Source organism: Girardinichthys multiradiatus, chromosome 4 (assembly GCF_021462225.1).
Source record: "Girardinichthys multiradiatus isolate DD_20200921_A chromosome 4, DD_fGirMul_XY1, whole genome shotgun sequence".
In the NCBI taxonomy this organism is placed as follows: Eukaryota; Metazoa; Chordata; class Actinopteri; order Cyprinodontiformes; family Goodeidae; genus Girardinichthys; species Girardinichthys multiradiatus.
In genome coordinates this window covers 44,573,302-44,600,002 of record NC_061797.1, presented here as the reverse complement: position 1 = coordinate 44,600,002, position 26,701 = coordinate 44,573,302, and the positions used below count along the sequence as shown (strand labels likewise).

The 26,701-nt window shown below is 39.9% G+C and overlaps 1 protein-coding gene across 2 annotated transcripts in view; it reads left to right on the top strand.

The window, feature by feature from the left end:
• LOC124867257 (C-Jun-amino-terminal kinase-interacting protein 1-like) overlaps positions 1-22,945 on the top strand; it is a 61,531-nt gene extending 38,586 nt beyond the window's left edge. For both annotated transcript variants that reach the window (XM_047363616.1, XM_047363617.1), the window contains exons 4-12: positions 4,676-4,757; positions 9,524-10,645; positions 11,690-11,765; positions 13,046-13,218; positions 15,770-15,873; positions 16,028-16,144; positions 16,565-16,635; positions 16,847-16,945; positions 19,063-22,945. In XM_047363616.1, coding sequence (XP_047219572.1) covers positions 4,676-4,757; positions 9,524-10,645; positions 11,690-11,765; positions 13,046-13,218; positions 15,770-15,873; positions 16,028-16,144; positions 16,565-16,635; positions 16,847-16,945; positions 19,063-19,135 — 1,917 coding nt within the window. In that variant the 3' untranslated portion in view covers positions 19,136-22,945. The remainder of the gene's footprint in view (positions 1-4,675; positions 4,758-9,523; positions 10,646-11,689; positions 11,766-13,045; positions 13,219-15,769; positions 15,874-16,027; positions 16,145-16,564; positions 16,636-16,846; positions 16,946-19,062) is intronic.
• The last annotated feature ends 3,756 nt before the right edge of the window (positions 22,946-26,701 follow it).

Genomic DNA, 26,701 nt, shown 5'->3' with positions numbered 1-26,701 from the left:
TGAAAGCAGTAAGATTTTCTAACTCAACACATTAATCCTATGGGTGGCATTAGCAGCACCATAACTAAGAACAAGTGTACCCAAAATCCCTTTCCAAAAAGGAATCCTAGCTCTCTTTTGCCATTGGGGCATTGTCTTCCTTTCTAATAATGGGGTGATTGAATCATAAGTTGTGGTGACTGTAGTTAGTAAGTGAGCTAGATAACATACTCCAGACAAATTAGCAGGCAGATACAGATATGATCTATTTCCACACATCCAAACCATGTTCTTAGGACATGAGTACCCATCTCTACTAGGAAAAGTAACAAGAACCCTGGTTAATTTACCTGCCTGGCCATACAATTTACTTCCATTCGGTAAGGCTGTAAGATTAAGAGTTAACACAAAAGGCTCTGGGACCGAAGATCCTGAAATGGTATAAGCAGCAGTTCTGATAGGACATGACTCAAATTTATGTCTGTTGGTTAAAGCACATGAAACAGGTATAATAGTTTTGCAACCCTCTGTCTTTCCAAGGAAATAAAGTGTGTTTTCTTCCAGAGCAATACCTATATCTGGATCCCTTATAGAATTCCTATTACCCCCAAATCTATAAAGAGTTCCTGTAGTAGCACATGTTAAATTAGTATTACTAGAAAATCTACTAACATTTCTGCTTTGCCTTACGGTGTAATTCCTCACCCAAGGAAAAATGACCTCCACCAGCTGGTTATGTTGCCAATCTGGAAAGAAAGTAGCTAGAGTACAAGCAGTATCAGTAGGAACAGGTACCAACAATGGTTGATCATTAATAGCACGTGGAATCAAACAACATACATAGCAACTGTCATTTCTTATCTTCCTCACAATTTGATGCAACAGTTGCCACCAGACATTATCAGCATGATCATGGTAGTCAGAGAAGTGATGATTCTCTCTTTGAATCAGCTGATAAGTATTATTCAGTTTAGTCACAAATTGTCTTTGCTGTATCTTTTCCCAATAAACACAAGAGTAATACCAATCATTAGCATCAGAACAGACCATCTTCCATACAGCTGCATCGTGACCTTGAAGTGGAATGTCCTTTCTTCTGGTACTGAAAGCAAACAGTTCTTTTTTCCTTTTTTTTTTTTCTCAAAGAAAACAAATCATAAACAAAATTTAAAAATCCTGCTGCCTCTCCTGAGTGGCTTCTGTGCTTCAAGCTGCCCTGTAACCAATCTGGTACAGGTGGGCGGTCGTTGGAAGCCCCTCTAGGCCGGGGGTTCAGAACCAGGATGCTGCTCAGGTGGTGTTCCGGTGAACACCTTGCAGTGTAGCATGAATCCAGGTAACACGCTCTGCTACCTTGACAGTGGTGTGGGTGACTAGTAAAATCTGATATGGGCTATTCCAGCATCTGGACATCAAGTGTTTTCTCCTGGAACCAAGGAGTGGAGTTTGGAAGTGGCTGTTTCCAGTAATGCAGCCTTCACAGTCTGTGAAACTTGAGAAATCACAGTGGACAGGTTTTCAGAATGTGGTCTTAGGGAGCTATGCACCATTTATATAAACAAAGTACAACGTCTCTTTCGCATTGTTACTAAGTCCTCACTGGAGGTATGAACTACCCTTTTTCCCATGAGCGCAAAAACGTTTGTAATCTCATGTTACTTTATTCTTTATTCTGACATCCCCCTCTTCTGGCGCAGGGTCCAACCCATGCGACAATCCAGCAAAAAGTAAAAAAAAAAAAAATAACTATATGTCACTGTGAATTTACCAAAAGCAACATAAATAAAATCCAGATGTTCTTAACTGCCATTAACAACAAAACACAAACTTCAGTTGTTGTGCATTTCATCAATGTCTCACTTAGAATTAAGTCACATACCATCCTGATTTGTCTTGTATGAAGATGAGTATTAGATTAATGGACATCTAATGTAATGTTGATGCATACACTCTACAAATTTTATCTAATAAATAATTACCACCAAGTATGAAATCATGACTCTGATTCTTTATCAAAAATATATTCCTTACTTTTGGCATATCTTGAACTGTCAGCTAGCTTAATGGCACCAGGGAAAACCTTCAATCTAATAAACACCAATAATTCTGCATGGACCCAAAATCTATGGTTCACGGGCTTCAGGAGTCCGAGACCTCAGGTTGTGGACTGCTGCATTGAACAACGATGTTAGCTTTCTGCAGAGATTGAAGGATTGGCTTAATATCCACAGATCTATTAGTGTATGATTTCTGGCTTGGACAATAATCAGATTTAAAAATTGCAATCACTAGTTCACAGCTCCTAATTTGTCTTACATCATATTTGCTCCTAACCCAGTTCATAAGAAGCTTCAGACAAACATTATGCTAAAAAAAAACCAAGAACACAACAAAAACACAGATCTGTTTTAAAATAAAGAAAAAGCATGGTTAAAAAATTTGGTACTGTGGTGGAAAATAATTCCACAGTTCTGAAGGCCTTTTCTATGCAGAGTCTTTTAGGGACCATGAGATTAGTTTAATTTTGTGTGGTACCACTGTCCAATCAGATTCTTTCTTACCTTCAAAAATAACCCAATTTTTTTCCACTCATCACCAGGTGGTGATCAGTGGACAGCTCAGCCCCTCTTCACCCGAGTGTCCAAAACATGCAGCCGAAGGTCTGATGATATGACAACAAAGTCGATCATTGACCTTCTGCCTAGGCTGTCCTGGTGCCAAGTGCACTGATGGACACCCTTATGTTTGTCACTGTCATTTCCCACGTAGGCGTTGAAGTCGCCCAGCAGAATAATGGAGTCCCCGGGAGGGGCACTATCTAGCACCCCCAACAGGGACGCCAAGAAGGCCGGGTACTCCGCACTACCACTTGGCCCGAAATGACAGTCAGAGACCTGTCCCCAACCCGGAGGCACAGGGATGCAACCCTCTCATCCACTGGGGTAAACCCCAACACGAGACGGCTGAGCTGGGGGGCAACAAGCAAACCCATCCCAGCCCGACGCCTCTCCCTGTGTGCCACTCCAGAGTAGAAGAGAGTCCAACCCCTCCCGAGAAGATGGGTTCCAGAGCCCATGCTGTGCTTGGAGGCGAGCCCGTCTATTTCTAGTCGATATCTCTTGACCTCCCGCACAAGCTCAGGCTCCTTCCCCCCCAGCGAGGTGACATTCCACATCCCTAGAGCCAGCCTAAGCATCCGGGGATTGGGCCGCCGAAGTCTCCACTTTCGTCCGCCGCCCAATCCTCTTTGCACAGGTCCTTCACGGTTCCCCCTGCTGGTGGTGGGCTCACTGGGGAATGGCCTCACATCTCTCATTCGGGCTTGCCATGGCCGGGTCCCGCGAGGAGCAACCCAGCCACCAGGCGCTCTCCGACGAGTCCCGACCCCAGGCTTGGCTCCAGGGTGGGACCCCGGCTCCGCCGTACCGGGCGACGTCACGTGTCTCGATTTAGTAGTCGTCACAAGGGGTTCTTATTAATCCATAAGGATACAATTATATTTTTTTAAACAGAAGTGTAAAGTAATTAACAATGTTCAATAGTTACCCAAACTAAGCGCCTTTTTTTTTTTTTTCAGGCCTCTTGTGGTTAGAGTCACATATTTCTCAACAAAAGAAAGTTTGTTGTTGTGCTAACACTTTCTGGGCTCAGACATAAAGGTGACATATTTATCTATGCATAGGCATGTTAAGTGAACGGGTAGGGGTCAGTTTGTTTTACTTTTAAGACAAATACAATGTTCATGTTGAACTTTTCCTTGAAACAAATACCACTAATTAGTTATCACTCAAAAAAAGGATTTTGTTATTGATATGATATAGTAACAACCCTGTTAGAATTCATAAACAGATCATATTCTAACATGTGACTCAAACTGAGTTATTCACAGCTCTGTGTGAATGAATTTGCAAGTGTGCTGATGGTTAACCTTTTGCTGAGTTTAGTTGGGTGTGGTCAGAGATGCACAGAGTTGCATCTAAAACATACACCATAACACATGGTACTGTTATACATCACAATCTGTTTGGTTTTCATTGATCTTCACTGGAATCTACTGTTTGCCTGCCTGCTCCATGCCAGTAACTCTGCCTATGTACCGTGTCCTACAGTTTCCTGTAAGAAAACCAGTTCTGTCATCATTGTTTCTTTTCACCATGCGGCTCGCAAGCTCCTGTTTATATTTGGGTCCTGCAAAAAAACAGCACTCCTTGAGACTAGCATTTATGCTTTGGGCATTCATTTGTATTCACTGCTCCAATAAATCTTAAGATTGGTGGATTTTATATTCTGGCAGGACCTTTCTTGTGGCCATAGTTTCTACTTTGTAATAGCAAAGTTATAGCATTAAAACAAGAACCATGTGTGTTATTTCTTAAACATAAACTGCTAGAGAAAATGAGAGTAAAGGTTCTCTGACTGGGTGCTCCCAGGAGCTTTTATAAAAGGTCCAGTCCCTTTAAATGCGTGCCACGAAGCACAAACAAAAGAAATCCCTGCTCATTCATTGTATCATTGTGTATGTGTGTGTGTGTGTGTGTGTGTGTGTATGTGTGTGTATGTGTTAGTGCACGTCATGCTCTCACCAAAGTCGTATACTATATGCCAGTATCTCGAATGTTCTGTTTTGTCCTCTCTAATTTTATCTTAATATCCATGTTTTCCTCTCATCATGCTCTTGTCTTCCTCTTTTTTTCAGGACACATTAAACAACAACTCATTTGGAAAGAAATACAGCTGGCAGGAAAAAGTTTCAGGCTCATCCTCTCCCCTCAAAACAGGTAAGCTTTTTTTTTTTTTTACCAGATCTTTAGAGCTTGAACATTACTTTGTAAATGTATCCTTTAAAATTGGATGCTCTACCTGATGATGATAGTGGACTAGCTGAGGGAATGCATTTCTGAGTCTTTTTTTTTTCTTTACTCAGAGGAACTAATACAAAACGGGGAAAAATGAAGACCACTTTTCATGTGTTCAGAGCTACTCTTGGCATGCATAGGCTGTATAGGCGGTATAGGGATTGCTAACCTTGCTAAGATTTCCCTTAAGTTACAGTTTTGCTAAGTGGTGTTAGCAGGTGGGTTCTTTTATCTTTACAAGATGAAGTTAGCAAATGATTGACTGCAACCAGTCTGTGAACATCACCTTTCAAGTCTTGCCACAGACTCTTAGTTGGATGTAGGTCTTAACATGGATCTGGAAATTCTTACACATGGATATGCTTTGATCTAATCCATTCCATTTGTAGGAGATTATGATTATTGATAATAAGTATTTATCAAAAATTATCATTAAAAATCATAATTCAGAAGTAATACATTCTAACTAAAGTTCATTTATTACGAATTGAAATCAGAGATACACTCTGGTGTTGATAATAGCACTTGATAATTACAATTAGTTAATTGTAATTAACACTAGAACTCCCAGGGACGTCAATTTGACGGTTTTGAAAGTTTGACATGCCATAACTCTGGTTTATTAAATTTCTTATCTTCCTGGCATCCTGACATTTTCTAAACCCGTGTCTTGTGTATTCCTATGTCTCTTTTTTTTTTTAAATAACAAAGTAAATAAAAGATCTAAGTATTTCTACCTCTAACTACCACAGCCGCTATTTTGACGGCCCTATTAATTACATTGATATTTTTTCCCCGCGGCTGAGTATACGCGCGAATGTTGACTAGCAACCGCCACTCTAGAACGCAGTCTGAGAAGGAGATTGTTGGCATCCTACAAATGGCTTCTAGAAGGATATTTTCTGCCCAAGAGACATTGGAAATGCTGCAAAAATTAGATGATCGTGATTCTGGGGTCGAGAGGGAAGCTGACACCTCTTGGTCAGCATTCAATTCCAGTGACAGCGGGTCAGAGAGTGAGCCTTCCCAGGCTAAAAAACACGAGTCGTTCCATTAGTAGGAGGTTGTGGTGTATTATTTCAAGGTAGTAAAAGACTAGCCTATGTAACGATTTGATCATTTTAGGCTATAGTTTACAGATTAGTAAATTAATAATATATAAACTATAGCAACAATGCCACAATCACCGCACGCTCAGAAACAGGGAGATGAGCCTGGTGCCCAGTGCCCAGCTATAAACCCAGCAATCCAGCTCCCTGGCAGGAGAAAAACTACAAAACAAGGTACTGATAATGGATAAAGAAATAAACAATAAGTTAGGTCATAGATATAGTAGCCCAGTAACAACAATCTACTCTGTGCTTTACAGCGTTTTTATTACAAGACGAGCGCACACCTGGGAAAGAGGAGGAGATAGGAAAGGATGGCACTGTGTGGACAGTGGTAGGGGAGGAAGAAAGTAGAGGGAGGCGTCAGAGCCGGAACGCATTGACAGAGCACCAGATCCAAGATGCCCAGACCGTGTTCCTCTGCTTGGTGGATGCCAAAATGCTCATCCACGCTCAGGGCAGCGCTGTGGCTGAGGCCCGCAGAGTTTTAGGAGATGATTCCTTCTTGGACATGAGTGTGGATGAGCTGAAGGCATATTTTGCTGTACTTTATGTCCGCGGAGTGAATGAAGCGTAACATGGAGCTGTCCAGCTCTTGATCAGATTAGTAAAGCTTTTTTTTAAAAATGTACCCGCTACTCTGTATTATTTTTGAGTACTATTTATAGATAATAATAAACCATAACAGGTTTTTATCAAATACTATTATTAATTCTTGTCAAAACCATATAGCATATATATATATATATATATAGCGTACAAGAAAACTTTTAGCATTCTGACCCCTTGTAATGTGTCATCATCACCGCCCTCGCATCCAGAATGCTCGCCGTCAAATTGACGGGCTTGGTAGTTCTAGTAGTGTTAGAATTCTGGGAGTCCTAGTGTTAATACTTGAGAATTATTAACTAAAATCACGCTAAATGCCACTGTGGTATCAGCCATTTTATCGAATGGTGGGGGACACTAACCTTATTGTACAGACAAATCACTCTTGCACACAATAAACACAAACACTACTCTATCTATTCGAAAATGTATTAAACCAATAATCCACTAATACAGTTCACTATTCTGGTCCAACAACCTTCACCTAATTAAGCATACAGTGGTCTACGCAAGGGAGTAAATGAATAACCAAAAATGAAAATGCATACTGAGTGTAGATGAAGATCAAACCAGCAGTTAATGGACAGAATGGGAATAAAATAACAATTGGGGTTGACTTGGAAAGTGGAACAGAATTAAGAAACGGTGAAGCCTTCTGTGATTCGTTGATGCATCTCGATAGCGGCTGTCAGCTGTTATACGATAGAGCCAGGCCAGCTCAGATGCGGTAAAGCACCTAGCAGCCGGCCATTTAGCCACTAACAGCAGATAGCGGGCTATGAAAACGTAGAGAAGTGAGTTATGTGTGGTGGGCTTGAACATAAAATGAGTCTTTATGCACATCCATGATGTGAATCTCCCGTTCCACCACATCCCAAAGGTGCTCTATTGGATTGAGATCTGGTGACTGTGGAGGCCATTTGAGTCCAGTGAACTCATTGTCATGTTCAAGAAACCAGTCTGAGACGATTCGTGCTTTATGACATGGTGCGTTATCCTGCTGGAAGTAACCATCAGAAAATGGGTACACTGTGGTCATAAAGGGATGGACATGGTCAGCAACAATAATCAGGTAGGCTGTGGCGTTGACACAATGCTCAATTGGTACTAAGGGGCCCAAAGTGTGCCAAGGAAATATCCCCCACATCATTACACCACCACCACCAGCCAGAACCTTTGATTCAAGGCAGGATGGATCTATGCTTTCATGTTGCTGATGCCAAATTCTGACCCTACCATCTGAATGTTGAAGGCAGAAATTGAGACTCATCAGACCACGCAATGTTTTTCCAACCTTCTATTGTCCAATTTTGGTGAACCTGTGCAAATTGTAGCCTCAGTTTCCTGTTCTTAGCTAACAGGAGTGGCACCCGGTGTGGTCTTCTGCTGCTGTAGCCCATCCACCTCAAGGTTTGACATGTTGTGCGCTGTTCTGCATGCCTTGGTTGTAACGAGTGGATATTTGAGTTACTGTTGCCTTTCTGTCAGCTCGAACCAGTCTGGCCATTCTCCTATGACCTCTGGCATCAACAAGGCATTTGCGCCCACAGAACTGCCGCTCACTGGATATTTTCTCTTTTTCGGACCATTCTCTGTAAACCCTAGAGATGGTAGTGCGTGAAAATCCCAGTAGATCAGCAGTTTCTGAAATACTCAGACCTCTGGCACCAACAACCTTGACACTTTCAAAGTCACTTAAATCACCTTTCTTCCCATTTCTGATGCTCGGTTTGAACTGCAGCAGATCGTCTTGACCATTTGTACATCCCTAAATGCATTGAGTTGCTGCCATGTGATTGGCTGATTAGAAATGTGCGTTAACAAGCATCTAGACAGGTGTACCTAATAAAGTGGCTGGTGAGTGTAATGTGTGAATTGAGTTACTGAAATAAATGAACTTTTCAATTATATTCAAATTTTTTGACTATGACTATAGAACAGCTTAATAAAGAACACAGAGTAAATTGCCAACAGGTAGACACTGTTTAATATTTGACTTCTAATTTTAATGCAATTTTAGATTTTTATGTGTAAAAAAAATAGTCTCCTTTTCCTTCTGCTTTAGAATGATGGTCTACTTTGGAACGGTTGATCAGAAGAATTATCAACAAAATACATTGAGGTTTATGGTAGTAATGTCTGTGGTAGTAACATGACAAAACAAGTTTAAGTGATATGAACACGTTTGCAGGTGACTGTACAAATTCGAACAGGAGATCTCAGTTCAAGGTTCTTCCAAGTAACGCATTCTGTTTAACTTGGTTATTTGTCTGTAATATAGAATAAATGATCAAACTTAAAGAATTATGAATAAAAGTAAAATCTTAAAGTGTGAAACATGTGACATAGCAGGGCCTTACAAGCAGTGAAGATTCACCAAAGGTTAGACTGGTTTAATCCTTATTGTCTTTCAAATCGTAAACTACAAAAAACTACAAAATCTCAGTTTTTGCCTTTTAATCATTGTAAATCGGTTCAAGTGCTCTCTCTGTTGATGCAATATTATTTCCTTTTGAGAAAAGACCAGATGGAGGTGTTTCATTTTAAGTTTACTTTACTGACAGTGTAGTGCTCTATGACATATACTGTATGAATGATACTATAATAACATAATGTTTGATTCACTGGCGATGGATTATGACGTAACATGTGACATAACCCAGCAGGCACCTTATCCTGGCTCTAAATTTGATGAGTAAGGGGGGTTTATCTGTGTAATCCAACATTACCTAACCATTTCTACTTGTCTGTCTTTCTGCTTTGGCTTTTTCCATTGTGTCTGTGCATTCGCTGTCATGTCCATTCATCTTGTTGGAACTACGTTCCTATGTACGTCACCCACACATCTGTGTGTCGGCATCATGTGTACTTACTTTGTGTGTATGCCTGGCCTTTGCATGTGCTTGTGTGTCTCCATGTTTGTCTGTGTGGCTATCTGCATGGTTTTGTTTGCGTCCTTTCATCTTGTAGGCGACCTCACTCCTCCACGAGAGCACAGCTGTCTGAGCGACGAGGACAAGGTGCAAGGTGGGGCTGCGCAGACCAAAGACAGAGGAACGTCCACTGACGCCCCCTGCAAACACAGCCACACCTCGGGGCACTTGCACAATTCAAGCTCAGGAGCTGCAACACGCTCTAAATTGCAGGAGAAACCACCCCAACCACCACCGCCACAGAACTACACACCAGCTCCTCTTTACCCAGCGGGTAAGATTGACAGCTCGGGTCACCGGGAAAAGATTCGCTACCAGACGGATGTTCATCTGGAACCCACAGAGGAAATTTATCTGACTCCAGTGCAACGTTCAGCAGACCCTGTGGAACCCTGTGTTCAGGAACGGCCCTTTCTCTCACAACAAACTGAACAAGGACGCATGTCCATAAGCTCTGATACAGAGGGACCACCTCCGTATCAGCCCCTTCCAGACCGGACCAACCCCTCCATTTATGAGGAGGACGAGCTCTATGTACCCCCACCTTCATATGCTTCCTGCGTAGAGTCTCTCATCACACCACCTAATATAGCTGTTTCAGCACACGGCTCTGTTGCAATAGACCTCAACTTGAAAGGGACAAGAGCAGGGGCCATGCTGAGGGCTGGGTCATCAGTAGAATATGTGGACGCTACTGATGAAAGTTACTGTGGTGAGGATGAGGATATAGACAGAATAATAATAGACGGAAGGATGAAAAAGATGGGAGGAAAGGGAGACGGTGGTAGCAGTAAACCTACCCCTCTAAGGACAACCATGAGCTCTGAGGCCAGAAGCCTGACATATGACTCAGTGAAATACACACTAGTGGTGGACGAACATGCTCAGCTAGAGCTTGTCAGCCTAAGACAGTGTTACCAAGGCTACAGTGATGACAGTGACTCAGCCACAGTCTACGATAACTGCGTCTCCTCACCATACGAATCAGCCATCGGGGAGGAGTATGAGGAAGATGAAGATGAGGACCACGACCCAAGGCCCGGAGCAGTGCAGAGGGAGGCCACAGCCTGCCTCTCTGAGGACTCAACACCTGAGGAAGACCTGCATTTCTCCAAGAAGTTCCTCAATGTCTTCATGAATGGTCGCTCTCGCTCTTCTAGTAAGTCACTACTCATTAAACTCAACTCAAAATCATTTCTTAATTTGTATGGTTAATAAGCTGATAGTTACGCCAAATACAAAATATTTTTGCCTTATAGTAATAGTTTGATTATAATTTACTTTCCCTTTGGGATTAATAAAGCATTTTTGAATTGAATTGAATAATGTCTTGTGGAAACACTCAGGATTCAGAATGTTCCCATACTGCTTAGATAATTACCATCTTAACTGGTTTTGGTGAGAACATTTCTAATTTCAGATTAAAGCTTGAATAGATAAACTACATATTTCTTGAGCAATATTCAGCCATTTGGCTGAAGGATATTTTAAATAGGTAAATAAAATTGAACATTAACAGCCAGTTAACTTCCCAGGCTTTGTAAATAAAGCTACGTGTGTGTATTTATATATATTTACCTCCTTAGCACAAGCTTGGCACATTAAACCTTCCTCATCACATCTCTGGGAAATCTTTATATATATATATATATATATATATATATATATACACACACACACTTTCTCACTTAATGGGTATCTTTATTTTCATGACTATTTAAATTGTAGATTCTCACCAAAGGCAATAAGACCATGAATAAACAGATAGATAGATCTGGATCTTAGTTGGACTTTGTGTTACTAAAGCTTCTATAGCATCTATACTGTGCTCTGGTGTTGGTTTACTCTTCATTGTATTATGTGCATTTTTGAAGGCTTTTAGAACCACAGCAGTGTATCTACCTAATGCAGACTAGAGCGAGGAATCTCAGGGGATTGTAGGAAGAAATTCACAAAGCTCATCTGTTTCACACTTAATTAAAATGTGATTTATGGACTCTACAGGCCAATGTGTGCTTAAAAGTGAACTGATTGTACTTTAATTGGATTTTTTTCTTTGCACATGGGTGACTTTTGCTGCAAATAAAACTATCAGTTATCTTTTTTGACAGTGTTAAACAGAAGTTGACACTGCAGTCTGTCAAGTATTTCTTTTTATGCCAGTTTTTTTTCCTCACATTTGACTTCTTTTGTGGTATTGAAGGTGCTGAGTCCTTTGGCTTATATTCCTGTGTCATAAATGGAGAACAGAAAGATCAGACCCACAGAGCAGTATACAGGTAAAACAGAAAACTGTTCCCAACAAGCATTTTTTTTTATTATACCTGTATCTATGCTGAAAGGAATTCTGTTTAAATTCATATAATGTGCATTCAGTATCATACTTAATTAAAATAGCAAACACACTTCTAACTCATATCTAATAAAAACATTTTATGGTGTTGCCATGACATGATATGCAACATACTGCAAAGACTGTCATAATAACACTGAATAGGAAAAGTACCTTTATTTCTACATGTAATGCATTCACACTAGGGATGGGCAATTATTGTACCTTTATCGTTATTGTAAAATTATTTTCTTCATCTTGAGAATTTTGATGAATCAGGCAATGCTATGTATGATGTTTGCATGCCCCAAAATTAAATATATTGTTGAGATTTTTGAATATTTTTACAATTATTTCCACTGTTCCAAGAGAGCAGAACCATATATCAAAATATAGTTAAAATATGGTTAAATGTAGTCTTCTTTGTGTAGTTTAGTAAGAAATTTGTAGCCCTTAATGTATCTGGTGGTATCAGTAGCTAGTGAAATAATCTGTTTATCATTTCTTGTTGATTTTTTTGTTTGGTTTTGTTTTTATAAGAGCAGCATTTGTTTGTTGGACTTTCACTGCAGTGAATTGCACCCAGCCAGACAATATATTGCCAAAAACAAGAACAATGGGTTTTTAAATATTTTTTATCATCACTTTAATTGGTATTGCAATACATTTGTCAAAATATTGGGATATACTTTTCAGTCCATATCAGCCATAATTCACAGCACAGATTATTATCTTGATGGGCCTTCCTTTAATAGCTCCACTACACTGTTACAGCTTAAATGAGTACTGGAGTGTACAGTCCCGAAAACAAGAGCATCTCTATCTAGCAGGAGAACATATGATGAGGGGGGACATTGTTCTTGCATAGCTCCGACTAGATATGATAGCAGTAGTTTGGTACAGGGTTCCTAGTCTGCAGTCATTAACTGTTAGGAGCAGATGTGCTTGACTGGCACCTTGTTAATTAGCCATAATGAAAAAATGGTTTTCCTTTGAGATGCAGATATATGGAGCCATTTTAGTTCTATTAATAATAATAATATACCTTTCAGGGCACACAAGGTCACCATACAAAAGTAAAAAAAAATTTAAAACTAAGACCATGGTGCTTAATCATGGTAAAAAATGCTTGTTTGAACAGACACGTTTTCAGCCAGGAATTGAAAGGGGGAAAAGTCAAAGAAAAGCATCAGCTTTCTCAGAAGCTTCCAACATCTATCTCAACAGGTTTGTGCCTCGACATGACGATGAGCTGGAGTTGGAGGTCGATGACCCGTTGCTGGTGGAGGTCCAGGGAGATGATTTCTGGTACGAGGGTTACAACATGCGCACTGGTGCTCATGGGATCTTCCCCGCCTACTATGCCATAGAGGTGAACAAGGGCACAGAATGCTATAAAGGTACTGACATGCCTGGTGTGTGCAAATGTTGGAATATCTTAACATCAGTGGAAAAGTGACTTTTAACTGAAACTGAAACAAAACTACTACAGTAGGAGTCAATGGTCATTTCAATTTTAATGTCCACTGTCTATTAGTTATGAAAATAAACAAAGGTTTATAACTACAACTTGCTACGAACTTAATCAAGCAAACTGCCACAATAATGTTACAGCTAGTGCAATGTATTGTTGAAATGCCAATATCTAATATATTCACCCATCTACAAACACTGCACACGTTTTGTCTTTTTGGGATTACATTAATAATTTTTTTTAAATTGAGACATTGTCTGATGGTAAATGGCCTGTATTTGTCTAGTGCTTTATCTAGTCCAAAGGCCTTTACACTACAATCAGTCATCCACACATTCTCACACTGACAGTGGTGGTCTACCACAGCTGCCCTTGGGCATCCTGCCGAAGGCTGCCATACAATCGGCGCCACCGGGCTCTCTGACCACCATCAGCAGGCAAGGCAGGTAAAATGTTACGCCCCAAGACAAAACGACTGAGACGGACGGAAATGGGGTTCGAACCATAAACCACCGGTTACAGGATGGACTCGTACCACCTGAACCACAGTCGCCCCTGTGTCATGTCTGATCACATCCTAATGATGATTGAGATATTAGCCTGTAAGCAATATTCAGTATTATGGTGTTTGCTTCCCATAACTTTGTTGTTGTCTTTGTATGCTGGGCTATCATTTCAAAGCTTCAGAAACAGCAGTAATTTCGAAAGAGCAGCAAACAATGTCGGATTTTCTACAATTATCTACAAAGTTATTGGTTTTTACACTAAACGGCCACTTTATTAGTTACACCTTGCTAGTACCCTTTTGCCTTCAGAACTGTCTTATTCCTTCGTGGCCTAGATTAATCAAGGAACTGGAAACATTCCTCAGAGAGTTTGGTCCATATTGACATGATAGCATCACACAGATGCTGCAGATTTGTCGGCTGCATCCATGATGTGAATCTCCCGTTCCACCACATCCCAAAGGTGCTCTATTGGACTGAGATCTGGTGACTGTGGAGGCCATTTGAGTCCAGTGAACTCATTGTCATGTTCAAGAAACCAGTCTGAGATGATTAGTGCTTTATGACATGGTGTGTTATCCTGCTGGAAGTAACCATCAGAAGATGGGTACACTGTGGTCATAAAGGGATGGACATGGTCAGCAACAATACTCAGCTAGGCTGTGGCGTTGACACGATTCTCAATTGGTACTAAGGGGCCCAAAGTGTGCCAAGAAAATATCCCCCACACCATTACACCACCACCACCACCCTGAACCGTTGATACAAGGCAGGATGGATCCATGCTTTCATGTTGTTGACACCAAATTCTGACCCTACCATCTGAATGTTGAAGGCAGAAATCGAGACTCATTAGACCAGGCAACGTTTTTCCAATCTTCTATTGTCCAATTTTGGTGAGCCTGTGCGAATTGTAGCCTCAGTTTCCTGTTCTTAGCTGACAGGAGTGGCAACCGGTGTGGTCTTCTGCTGCTGTAGCCCATCTGCCTCAAGATTTGACGTGTTGTGCGTTCAGAGATGCTCTTCTGGATGCCTTGGTTGTAACAAGTGGTTATTTGAGTTATTGTTGCCTTTCTATCAGCTCGAACCAGTCTGGCCATTCTCCTTTGACCTCTGGCATCAACAAGGGATTTGTGCCCACAGAACTGCCGCTCACTGGATATTTTCTCTTTTTCGGACCATTCTCTGTAAACCCTAGAGATGGTAGTGCGTTAAAATCCCAGTAGATCAGCAGTTTCTGAAATACTCAGACCAGCCCATCTGGCACCAACAACTTTGACACTTTCAAAGTCACTTAAATCACCTTTCTTCCCATTTCTGATGCTCGGTTTGAAATGCAGCAGATCGTCTTGACCATTTGTACATCCCTAAATGCACTGAGTTGCTGCCATGTGATTGGCTGATTAGAAATTTGCGTTGACGGGCAGTTGGTGTACCTAATAAAGTAGCCGGTGAGTGTATGTTAATTATGAAGTTGTGCATTAGATAAAAACATTGAAAAAACATGGTTCATGTTTATTCAAACATTAAATTAATGATTTTATGTTGTACAGGATGACTAAAATAAAAAATTAATCAAACTAATCCCGTTAATGTTTGCTTTTACAAATCAAGTAAAAATAATAGTTCTCTCTCCAACCTTTGTTTATATATTTTTTTCTTCATAATTATTTTGTTTTCCTCTTGTACTCAAGAGAAGAACACGTCAGGCAGCATCTAAGACTACTGTGCTGCCTCATGAAGGCCCTTACTTCTCTTTGCAGCACAGCAAACAAATGATGTTGAATGCATGGTTGTACCATACAACTGTTCGTGCAACAGTTTATAAATGCCATGTAAAAACATGGATTCTGTTTGAGCTTTCAGTAAAGCTGTGAAATCTGATCTCTGCTCTCTTAACCTCTAACCTGTCCCCACTGTAGATGAGAACTTATTTAAATAATGTTAAAGTTTATAAAACTTCTCTTGCAGTTAAAAGCAGTGAGTGGATGGATAGATACCGATTGAAGTTTCTTGGATCAGTCCAAGTGCCCTATCACAAGGGAAATGATGTTCTGTGTGCAGCAATGCAGAAGGTTGGAAGCCCTTTGTTTTGCATGATTGTGTGTATGTAAACACAGTAGTACCATAAAAGTCTATTGGATGAATTATTGTTTATATTTGTCAATTTTAATAACTAATCTTTGATGAATTTGTTGTGATTAAGTTATACTTTCATATGTCCCTCAGATTGCCAACAACAGACAGATGACAGTTAAGTTCAACCCGCCTTCCTTCTGCATCCTGGAGATCAGTGTCAAAGGAATCAAACTTGCAGTTCAAGAGGACTATTATGCTTGTGACAGAGTAAGACTCTCACTGAACCTTTGTCCAACTAATGTAAAAATTTAAACATGCAATCTAACATAGTAAAACTTGGATATGTTTCTATAAAATATGTGACTTCTTCCAAGGTCCTACAACAACCAACACGTCTGCAGAGGTCAACATTTTATCAAAATGTGTCTCCAGAACTGAATTTGTCATGTTTTGTAAATCTTCACTGAATACAAATTGTATGTTCCTTTTAAAAGTTAAAAGTGCATGTTTTAGTTGTTTGCTTTTACTGTGCAAACAGATTTCAAGGGTTCAAATTCATTCTAATTGCAGTTAACGAGCAGATCTGATGCAATGTTTGACGTTTTTTTGTCTTAACAAAAATCACAGATACTTCTTGATTTAATAAGAAACTTTATTCTCTCTCTGCTGTTTGTGTCTTGTCAACAGAGTAATGAGTGCAGTCATTTCTTCCAATTGAAGAATGTCTCTTTTTGTGGCTACCATCCTAAAAACAGCAAGTACGTTTTTTCATTTGTTCAGTGTCTATATGTAGAGATTTTAAGTTGCCACTAGGGGTCACTGCATTTACAAAAATCTAGAATTCTGAGAAATATGAGACATGAATGCCTACTGATTGAAATGCCAACCTGCAAAATATCAAAACCATGAAATAATTAAGGTGATTGTGATTCCTCATGTTCTTTTTGATGCTCTTTTTTTTCTCTACAGGTATTTTGGGTTCATCACTAAGCACCCAGCAGATCAGAGATTTGCCTGCCATGTATTTGTATCTGAAAACTCCACCAAACCTCTTGCTGAATCAGTTGGGTAGGTTGTTATTTAAGACTGATTACATTTGAGTTTGTAACAATTCATCCTGCAACAAACACTTACTCTTTGATGTGCAGTGTCTGTAAAAGTAGTCCTACCCCTTGAACCTTTTCACATTTTGTCTCATTACAACTACAAACATCTGTGTTGTTACTTGTTTTCTGGTTATAGATCAGCACAATATCCTAAAACTCTGAAGTGAAATGAACATGATACATGGCTTTATGATTTTGTTCTAAAAGAAAAATCCAGAAAGTGCTACTTTCAGCCCCATTTAATCAGAAAACCAGTTAATTTTTAAATTCACCTATTTAGTACGTAGTATGGCTGCACAGTGCCACAGTTTGCAGCACTGTTGCCTCGCAGCACGATGGTCCAGGGTTACAATCACGGAGTCTTTCTGCATGGAGTTTGCTTGTTCATAGACAAAGTTGTGGAAGATAAGTTATGAAACAATAGTGCAGGCTTTAAAGATATCACAGACCACTGTTCAAACCATCATCTGAAAAAAGAAAAGAGTATGGCATCGATACACTCCTAACAAGAAATGGCCAGTCACCTAATCATACTGTCAGAGCTACAATCAAATCGTTTACTTCTGTGGTATGCAAAGTCAGTCCACAAGGACCAGTGACCTGCCTGATTTAGATGTTTCCTTAATTCAACAAACCTGAGTCAAACGCATGGTTTACCAGTAGGCCTCTGAAAAGCATAATAACGTGGTGAGGAGGTAATACTGCCATAAGAAACAGCTATGTTGGAGCAAAGGCATCTCTAAAACATGCAGGGTGCTTGTGGACTGAAATTTAGCATCCCTGGTTTAGATCAAAGCACATTTTAGAATGCTCCAGTCAAAGTTCAGATGCAAATCTGATTGAAAATTTGCTTAGAGATTTAAATGCCGATGTTCGCAGGCACTGCTGTCAGAGACATACCCCCAAATAACTTGGAGGGATAACTTTAATCAGTGAATTCAACAAGACCTCAAATTCATTAAACATTTTTTAAAGGCAACGTCTCATTTTTGTCAAGGTATTGCATGGTCTAAGGATCATACATTTAACACTTATAGCAAACCTACTGGAGACAACAAGTCACAAACTTTGGTGGTAAATGACACTTTCGATTGGGTGAATGAATGAAGACAACACCGTTAGGCCACTGTTGAATTAAGCAGTTGAAACTTTACATGAAAGGATAAAATATATCCTTTTTATTGTAAATCATTTAGATTTAAAAACTTATATACTATAATATATATAGTCATCAGTCAGTCATTTTCTACCGCTTATTCCATAGTGGGTCACGGGGAAGCTGGTGCCTATCTCCAGCAGTCTATGGGCGGGAGGCAGGGTACACCCTGGACAGGTCGACAGTCCACCGCAGGGCAACACACAAACAACCATGCACACACTCATTCAAACACCTAAGGGCAATTTAGAGAGACCAATTAACCTAACAGGCATGTCTTTGGACTGTGGGAGGAAGCCGGAGTACCTGGTGAGAACCCACGTATGCACGTGGAGAACATGCAAACTACGTGCAGAAAGACCCTCGGGGTATATATATATATATATATATATACACACACACACACACTTCCTGACTTTGTTTACATCTGCACATTTGCTAAGATTTCACATTTCACAGGGGATCAGTTTCTATTTTATGACAATAAAATGCTTCTTCTGCTTCATTCTTTTTCTTTGTGGACCTTATTTCATCCTCAATTTTAGCATATTCCTTGGGTGTTCCCATCATGAACCAGCACTGCTGCCACCTACATTTCAAGGCAAAAATACCTGCAACAGTGGTCAATCTCCAGGAGATGGAGGCATATTTTTAATCTCACGGCATAAAATACGTTAAGAATAAAGTTAGTCTGTCAGAATTGTGGTCTGTCTAGTAGTGTTGGTCCAGCACCCAAAATTGGAAAAAAAAGTATTAGAATTTGTGTTTCTTGTATTACATTACAATCGGATTTCACCCAGGTTAATCATGTAGCCAAAAGTTACAATAAGTAATAAATAAAATTGGATGTGCTGATGTAGGAATTTAGGTATGCACTTTCAAATAAAGTTAGGAAATAACTGATTTTCTTTTCTCTTTTTCAGGAAAGCATTCCAGTTGTATTACAAAGAGTTTGTGGAGTTCTCATGCCCAACAGAGGATATTTACCTAGAGTAACCCAGCCTTGTACAGAATACTGTATCATAAAATAAAGTTGCATGAAGGACAAATATTTAAAAAGAAACAAGAACTACAGCTTTAAAAAATAGACACTATGACTACATAACCTTTGTCCAGGAGTGGGGCATGGAAATGAGCCAAAAGTGAAAAGAATTATGCAAGTGAGGTGAGCTGAAAAGGTGGAGACTAAAAATGCTAAGCACAAAATATATCTTGGCAGCAATAATCAGCCTGTAGCATCATCTCAGCAGCTCCATCACGAGAATACTTGACTACTCCACATTTCAGTTGTACCCAATATAAGAAAACCAGTATCACATATTAAAAAATTATTTGGTCAAGTATTGTTGTCTTTAAAAAATGAGCTGTACATGTACAAACGTAACATCCAGAACACCATTCAAGCATTACATTAGCTCAAATAAACACCAGTGTGGTTAAACTTGTTTATTTTAGGAAGCCTTTTAGAGTGAGATGATCAGTCAAATAGATGCCAATTTGTTATTCTTGAATCATTCTGATTGGTGTTAACTCAATTAAACAGGCTAAGATGTTAAAAGTCCACAGGTTCAGGTTCTATGTCTGTATGCAACTTTTGGTGCAGAGAAGACAAAACATAACATATAGACTGATCCGTACATCCAAGACACAAGAAATCTAACAGATTTTGTTGTCACACTTTGTAGTCTGCAGTGTAATCACCACCTTCAGTAGATGTAGATGACTTGTACTTAGTAAAAAACGATTTAACGTAAAAAAATAAAAAAACTCAAGTACATTGTGCATTAACTGTCTACATTAAAGGACAGCTTTGGTTGGCACTGCAGAGCAAAGCTAAGCAGCTGTATCTTGTGTCCCGTAAAGATTAAGTTAATGTTTCACTTTTTTGTTTTCGCCAGATATCAAACACACTGTGCCCTTTTTTTTTTTATTTGACCCAACTTGTTGTATGAGGTGACAGCAAATGAACAAAATCTAAGCGCTGGTTGTCTTCTTACCTTCACTAGTAGTGCCTCTTTTGTATCAGTTCATTGTAAACTTTCTCAGTAAACACATTTTGCCGCTGAGTGTGTTTAGTTTACAGGTTTGACTGCAAATTAGAATGAAGAAGTGTTTTGCTGTAAATGGCTCTATATACCACTGCATTACATTTGCTGTACAATATTGTGACTATTGAATTCAAGCGTAATTAATATATTTCACAAAACAGATGTTTCACCTTTTGGGCAAATTGAAAATGACAGGATGAACAACTTCTAATGTCTGAACAGCATATGGGTATGAAGGTAAAGCATAGTCAAAAAGATTTCTCATCCATTTATCCATTTACTATATCAGTTTAAACCTGTTCATGGTCCTAGCTGGGCTAGTGCCTATCTTCAGTGGGAAACAAGTAAAAAGGGGCTAAATCATGTAACATTATAAATTACAATAAATGTATGCAACCGAGTTTATAACTTTTTATTTTTCCTTGTTGACATTTAGTTTTTATAACGGTAAATTTTACAGATAGGATAAAGGCTACATAAAACTTTAATAGGTTCTGGTGTGGGACTTGTAGAATTGCCCGTTTCCATTAAAACATAACTGATTTGATTTGGATGAAATTGTTACAAAAATAACTGTTTATTTATCTCAAGAAAAATAACTATTTTAAGGTACAATGTGATTTTTAATGGGGTTCTGAGCTGTCTGGTGCTGCTCAAAAATATCAAGTAACCAAATGAAAAAATTAAGTAAAAAAACAAAACAATGATTTTGTTGGCCAGTTGAGAATAAATAACTTAATCCAAAATATGCAGGATGGCAACCTGGGTAAAAACAAACCTGAACAATGATGAGCATCTTGACTGCACAAGAAGGTGTGCATGACTAGACACGACTTGGCATCTTTCCTGGTTCTCAATCAAAGAGCAAGTACATAAAACCCAAGAACACCTGCTGACAAGAACTATATCAGTTTTAATTTAGACACACGACCAACATGCCAGTTCTTCTACAAACATGAGCTGCACCAGCCTAATCCTTTCAAACTATACTGAAGGCACCCATGGTACAAAATGTAAAGCAAGATCAAAATTAGGGTTGGTATGACTCCCCTTGTTTACCAACAGTAGTTATGAAGCGGCACTTTCTACTTGAGACAGAAATGGCAATGAATTACCCTAAGGTCATCATTACAGTAGATTTAGTGCTTGATCTTCAAAAGATATGCATGTACAAAAATACGTGCAAACTGGATCGTGTGCACAAAGCTAATCTACAAACCAGGTGGAAATCAAATTACATGTGTAAAATCAGCTGAACAGTGTGCGCAAAGTTTTTTGTGTTTGCCACTGGAGTTGTCAAAGCACATGCTGTGGGGGAGGGGTGGCGGTTAATTGAGCCGGCGGAGGTAATACAGATGTTTAGAACTATATTTTTGTCAGTAACTGTTATCTGTTGCACACAATCTTTGTAGATTGCATGCCACACGCCCAGTTATTGCACTTACAGTTTGTTGGGTTTTGTTTGCACAAGCAATTTATTTTCACAACGCTTCTTCATTTTACATAGTTTGTGTGTGTTGAGCTCTACATTAATAAAATACACAACCACAGTGAGGGCCCTTGGATATCATGAAAGAGGACCTTAGGATTACCATCTCTTCATAGTACCCTTTTTTCAGCATAGTTAGAGAAAAGCGATTTTGTCATATGAAAAATGTATTCTCTTAACATCTGTCTAGTTTATTATTTTACAGATGATTGTGTGTATTGTGTATGTTTCAAAGCTGACTTTCTGCAGTATATATTAAGGTTGACTGTGTCAAGATTCCACAACCTCAGAGGACATGAGCACTTGGCCATTGACGCCTGTCAATAGAAACACAAAAGGGTTTTGTACCAAGTAGAGTGAAGTGGAGCTGATTTCATGATATGGGATATCCACATAACTCCAGTTTTCCTAAAAACAGAAGCAGCTGCAGGATTAAGACAGGTAAACAAATAACTATTTCAGATTTTCTAAAAGGTAAATCTTTCCAATCATCCTGACAGACATTTTAGTCTAGTTTGGCAGAAAGATGGGAAATCCACTTAAAAGTCCAGTTAGCATACATACTTGTTTATTCATATTTAAATTTTATCAATTGCCACATCTGTTGACTTGTCTTTATCTGGTCCCAAAATATCCAGTCTTTCACCTTCTAATCTTACTCTCTTTTCTGACACAAATAGTCTTTTTGGACATCTATATTAATAAAATACACAAAGAAGGGTCTCGGTGATCATTACAGAAAACCAAAGGTTTACCATTTTTATTTCATTGAAACCTACTTTTAGCATACAGGAGTTACAGCAAAGTCACAGGGTGGCATGGAAATGTATTCTTTCTACATCTTGTCTAATTAGCTTGTTTTACAGACTAGATGATGTACTGTATTACAAAATAAAACATTTTGTTAAAGAAACATAAATAATTGAAGATTTCTGAAACTTTCTGTTCAGCTCACCGGTTTTATTCCCCATGTTGTGTCACTTTTAACATAAACGCTATGCTGCTATTTTCTAACTATTTTGTCGACATCAAGAGCTCAAGACTTTCTTTTGACCATACTTCTTTTTCAAGAGCCAATCATGGTAGCAGAAGGTTTACTGCAGTGGAAAGGATGTATAAAAATGCGATTTACGAATAGTAATGTAATATTTGTAATTATGAAGAATATATTGTACTGTTTTAATGTGTTCTAATTTAATGTGTGAAATTTTGCTTTTGTTTTTGATCTTTTCAGCTGTGAATTATTCTTGATTTAAAACTGTCAAAGCAGATGGTGTCCTGTCGTTATTATACTGTTATCATTAAGGCACACATTGACAAATTTAGTTTGATGCTACTAGACAAAGTCCCAGAAAACCTCTCGGCACAATGTGTTGTCATACAGTCATAATATTTTATCCATGTGTAGGAGGTGACTGATGCTAGTTCTATTAAGGAGTCACCATTTATAGCCACTCTTTCTGGCTGAGGAGCTTTCTGACCTATAGGTCATTCTATATCAACATTTCTGCATAGATGCAGACAAAGAATTACCTTTGTATATCCTGCACTTTACAATGGCTTATACAATTAGCTCTGAAACGGACTATAAAGTTGTCTTCCACATTCCCATTAAGTTCCAAGAACTCCAGGATCCGTGTGTGTATCATTCCCCTCCCTGGGAAATGTGACTTTAGAGGGGAGACACCGATTCATTGTATATCCTCAGATTCTGGAGTAAAGAAGTGGCTTTCACCCTTGCCTTGGAACAATGAACTAAAAGCCTCTCAGAAAACTCCTATCTTAGCCTAATTAGGTTCGCTGCTAAGAGTGACTCTAAACTAGGACATGCAGAAATTCCTATCTAAGGCAGGAGCCGTGGTTGTCCTCGTTGCTGGGTGTGACACTGTATTCTAAGTGTGATCAGTTGTTAAAAAAAACAAATGGGCTGCTAGCAGGGGCGGACTGGCAGTGTATGAGTTCTGGGGAATCACAGAACGGCCGGTGCTCTGCTGCACATGATTTTTATTTATTTTTTTGTTACCTTGCAGATTTTTACGCTCACATTTCTACAGAGCCCGCGACGGGACATGGGGGAAATTTTTTTCTTTTGCGTCCCCACGCAATACTTTTGCATTCGCTGGCAAAAGTTGTTAATCACCTTGAGAAAGCTGTGCATTTTGGAACAGCAGCATATATGAAAAATTGCTCGCAAAACAAACAGCACTGATATGGCATTAGTATGATTTATTTGTCATATGCAGGTTAACACGCAGTCAACAATGCGATTAAATGCTTAGGGTAATAAGAACCGTTCAAATCACTAAGAAAACAAAAGCACTAATGGCATGCAAAAAAAAAGTATCTTGCAGCAGCAATAAGCAAATAAAGTGTCACAGATGTGGTTTCGTGCAGTATTATTGTCCAGAGTTCAGTAGTTTGACAGCTTGTGGATAACTGTCCTTAAGTTTGATTGAAGATCCTTTTATTTAAGGCTGATTTCAAAATAAAACTCAATAAAGCTCAAAAACGGGTGTAGTGTTTGTTCCACTTTTACAGTTATCTGGTTTGTAAACTATCCCACAAAGTATTGCGAGATAACACAGACTATTGCGTGAGAACGCAAAATCCACATCTCAGGAATCTGCGCAAGGACAAGGAAGAAGCTCACAGCAGTGGAGATTGGGCGCGGTACAGGCAGGCCAAGAACAAACTAACAAAGGAGATCAAAGCAGCCAAGAGAAGCTACAGTGAGAAGCTGAAAAACATCCTTTCTACTGGTGACACTTCAGCTGTATGGACCGGTCTGAGAAACCTGACTGCCTACAGGAGCCCCCCCACCCTTCCTGAACAGAGTCTTCGCCTGGCCAACCGTCTGAATGGGTTCTACTGCAGACATGACAGGAAGCCATTCACACCTCAAATCATCTCCTCCACATCCTATTCAGGAACAGGTTCTTCCCACAAAGCTACCAACCCCCTACCTTCAGATCGTCTGCATGCACTAAAGATCTCCGAGGAAGATGTAAATAGGCTCTTTCAGTGCATGAAAACAAAGAAAGCTGGAGGACCTGATAACGTCTCCCCATCATGCCTGAAAGCCTGTGCAAATCAACTCGCCCCGATCTTCACCCGGATCTTCAACAAATCACTGGAGAAATGTGAGGTCCCCTCCTGCCTCAAACGATCCACCATCATCCCGGTGCCCAAGAAACCCACCATCCTAGGATTAAATGACTACAGGCCTGTAGCCCTGATGTCTGTGGTCATGAAATCCTTTGAGCGGCTGGTGCTGAAGCACCTGAAGGACATCACAGGCCCCCTGCTGGACCCCCTGCAGTTTGCTTACTGAGCAAACAGGTCAGCAGATGATGCTGTTAACTTAGGTCTACACTTCATTCTGCAACACCTCGACCACCCGGGGACGTACGCCAGGATCCTGTTTGTAGACAGGTTAAATGTTAAATTATGTTCTCTTTACAGGATGATTCATCATAACTCATAATATGTTCTGTGTTTCAGATAGCAGTTTATATTGGTTCAGCCAGAGGGACGTCAGTGTTCTGAAACCCTCCTTTCTTGGAGACAATTTAAGTAAGATTAGAATACTGTGCTTTATTGAGTCAACATTGGTGCTAGTCCTGTCACTTGAACTGTAGTGAAACTTAAGGACACATCTTTGCCACCTACAGGACTGGAATGTGAAACGGTAGATTTGCAGGGTTAAAAACAAAAAAGACATACAGGTCCTTCTCAAAATATTAGCATATTGTGATAAAGTTCATTATTTTCCATAATGTCATGATGAAAATTTAACATTCATATATTTTAGATTCATTGCACACTAACTGAAATATTTCAGGTCTTTTATTGTCTTAATACGGATGATTTTGGCATACAGCTCATGAAAACCCAAAATTCCTATCTCACAAAATTAGCATATTTCATCCGACCAATAAAAGAAAAGTGTTTTTAATACAAAAAACGTCAACCTTCAAATAATCATGTACAGTTATGCACTCAATACTTGGTCGGGAATCCTTTTGCAGAAATGACTGCTTCAGTGCGGCGTGGCATGGAGGCAATCAGCCTGTGGCACTGCTGAGGTCTTATGGAGGCCCAAGATGCTTCGATAGCGGCCTTTAGCTCATCCAGAGTGTTGGGTCTTGAGTCTCTCAATGTTCTCTTCACAATATCCCACAGATTCTCTATGGGGTTCAGGTCAGGAGAGTTGGCAGGCCAATTGAGCACAGTGATACCAAGGTCAGTAAACCATTTACCAGTGGTTTTGGCACTGTGAGCAGGTGCCAGGTCGTGCTGAAAAATGAAATCTTCATCTCCATAAAGCTTTTCAGCAGATGGAAGCATGAAGTGCTCCAAAATCTCCTGATAGCTAGCTGCATTGACCCTGCCCTTGATAAAACACAGTGGACCAACACCAGCAGCTGACATGGCACCCCAGACCATCACTGACTGTGGGTACTTGACACTGGACTTCTGGCATTTTGGCATTTCCTTCTCCCCAGTCTTCCTCCAGACTCTGGCACCTTGATTTCCGAATGACATGCAGAATTTGCTTTCATCCGAAAAAAGTACTTTGGACCACTGAGCAACAGTCCAGTGCTGCTTCTCTGTAGCCCAGGTCTGGGGAATGCGGCACCTGTAGCCCATTTCCTGCACACGCCTGTGCACGATGGCTCTGGATGTTTCTACTCCAGACTCAGTCCACTGCTTCCGCAGGTCCCCCAAGGTCTGGAATCGGCCCTTCTCCACAATCTTCCTCAGGGTCCGGTCACCTCTTCTCGTTGTGCAGCGTTTTCTGCCACACTTTTTCCTTCCCACAGACTTCCCACTGAAGTGCCTTGATACAGCACTCTGGGAACAGCCTATTCGTTCAGAAATTTCTTTCTGTGTCTTACCCTCTTGCTTGAGGGTGTCAATAGTGGCCTTCTGGACAGCAGTCAGGTCGGCAGTCTTACCCATGATTGGGGTTTTGAGTGATGAACCAGGCTGGGAGTTTTAAAGGCCTCAGGAATCTTTTGCAGG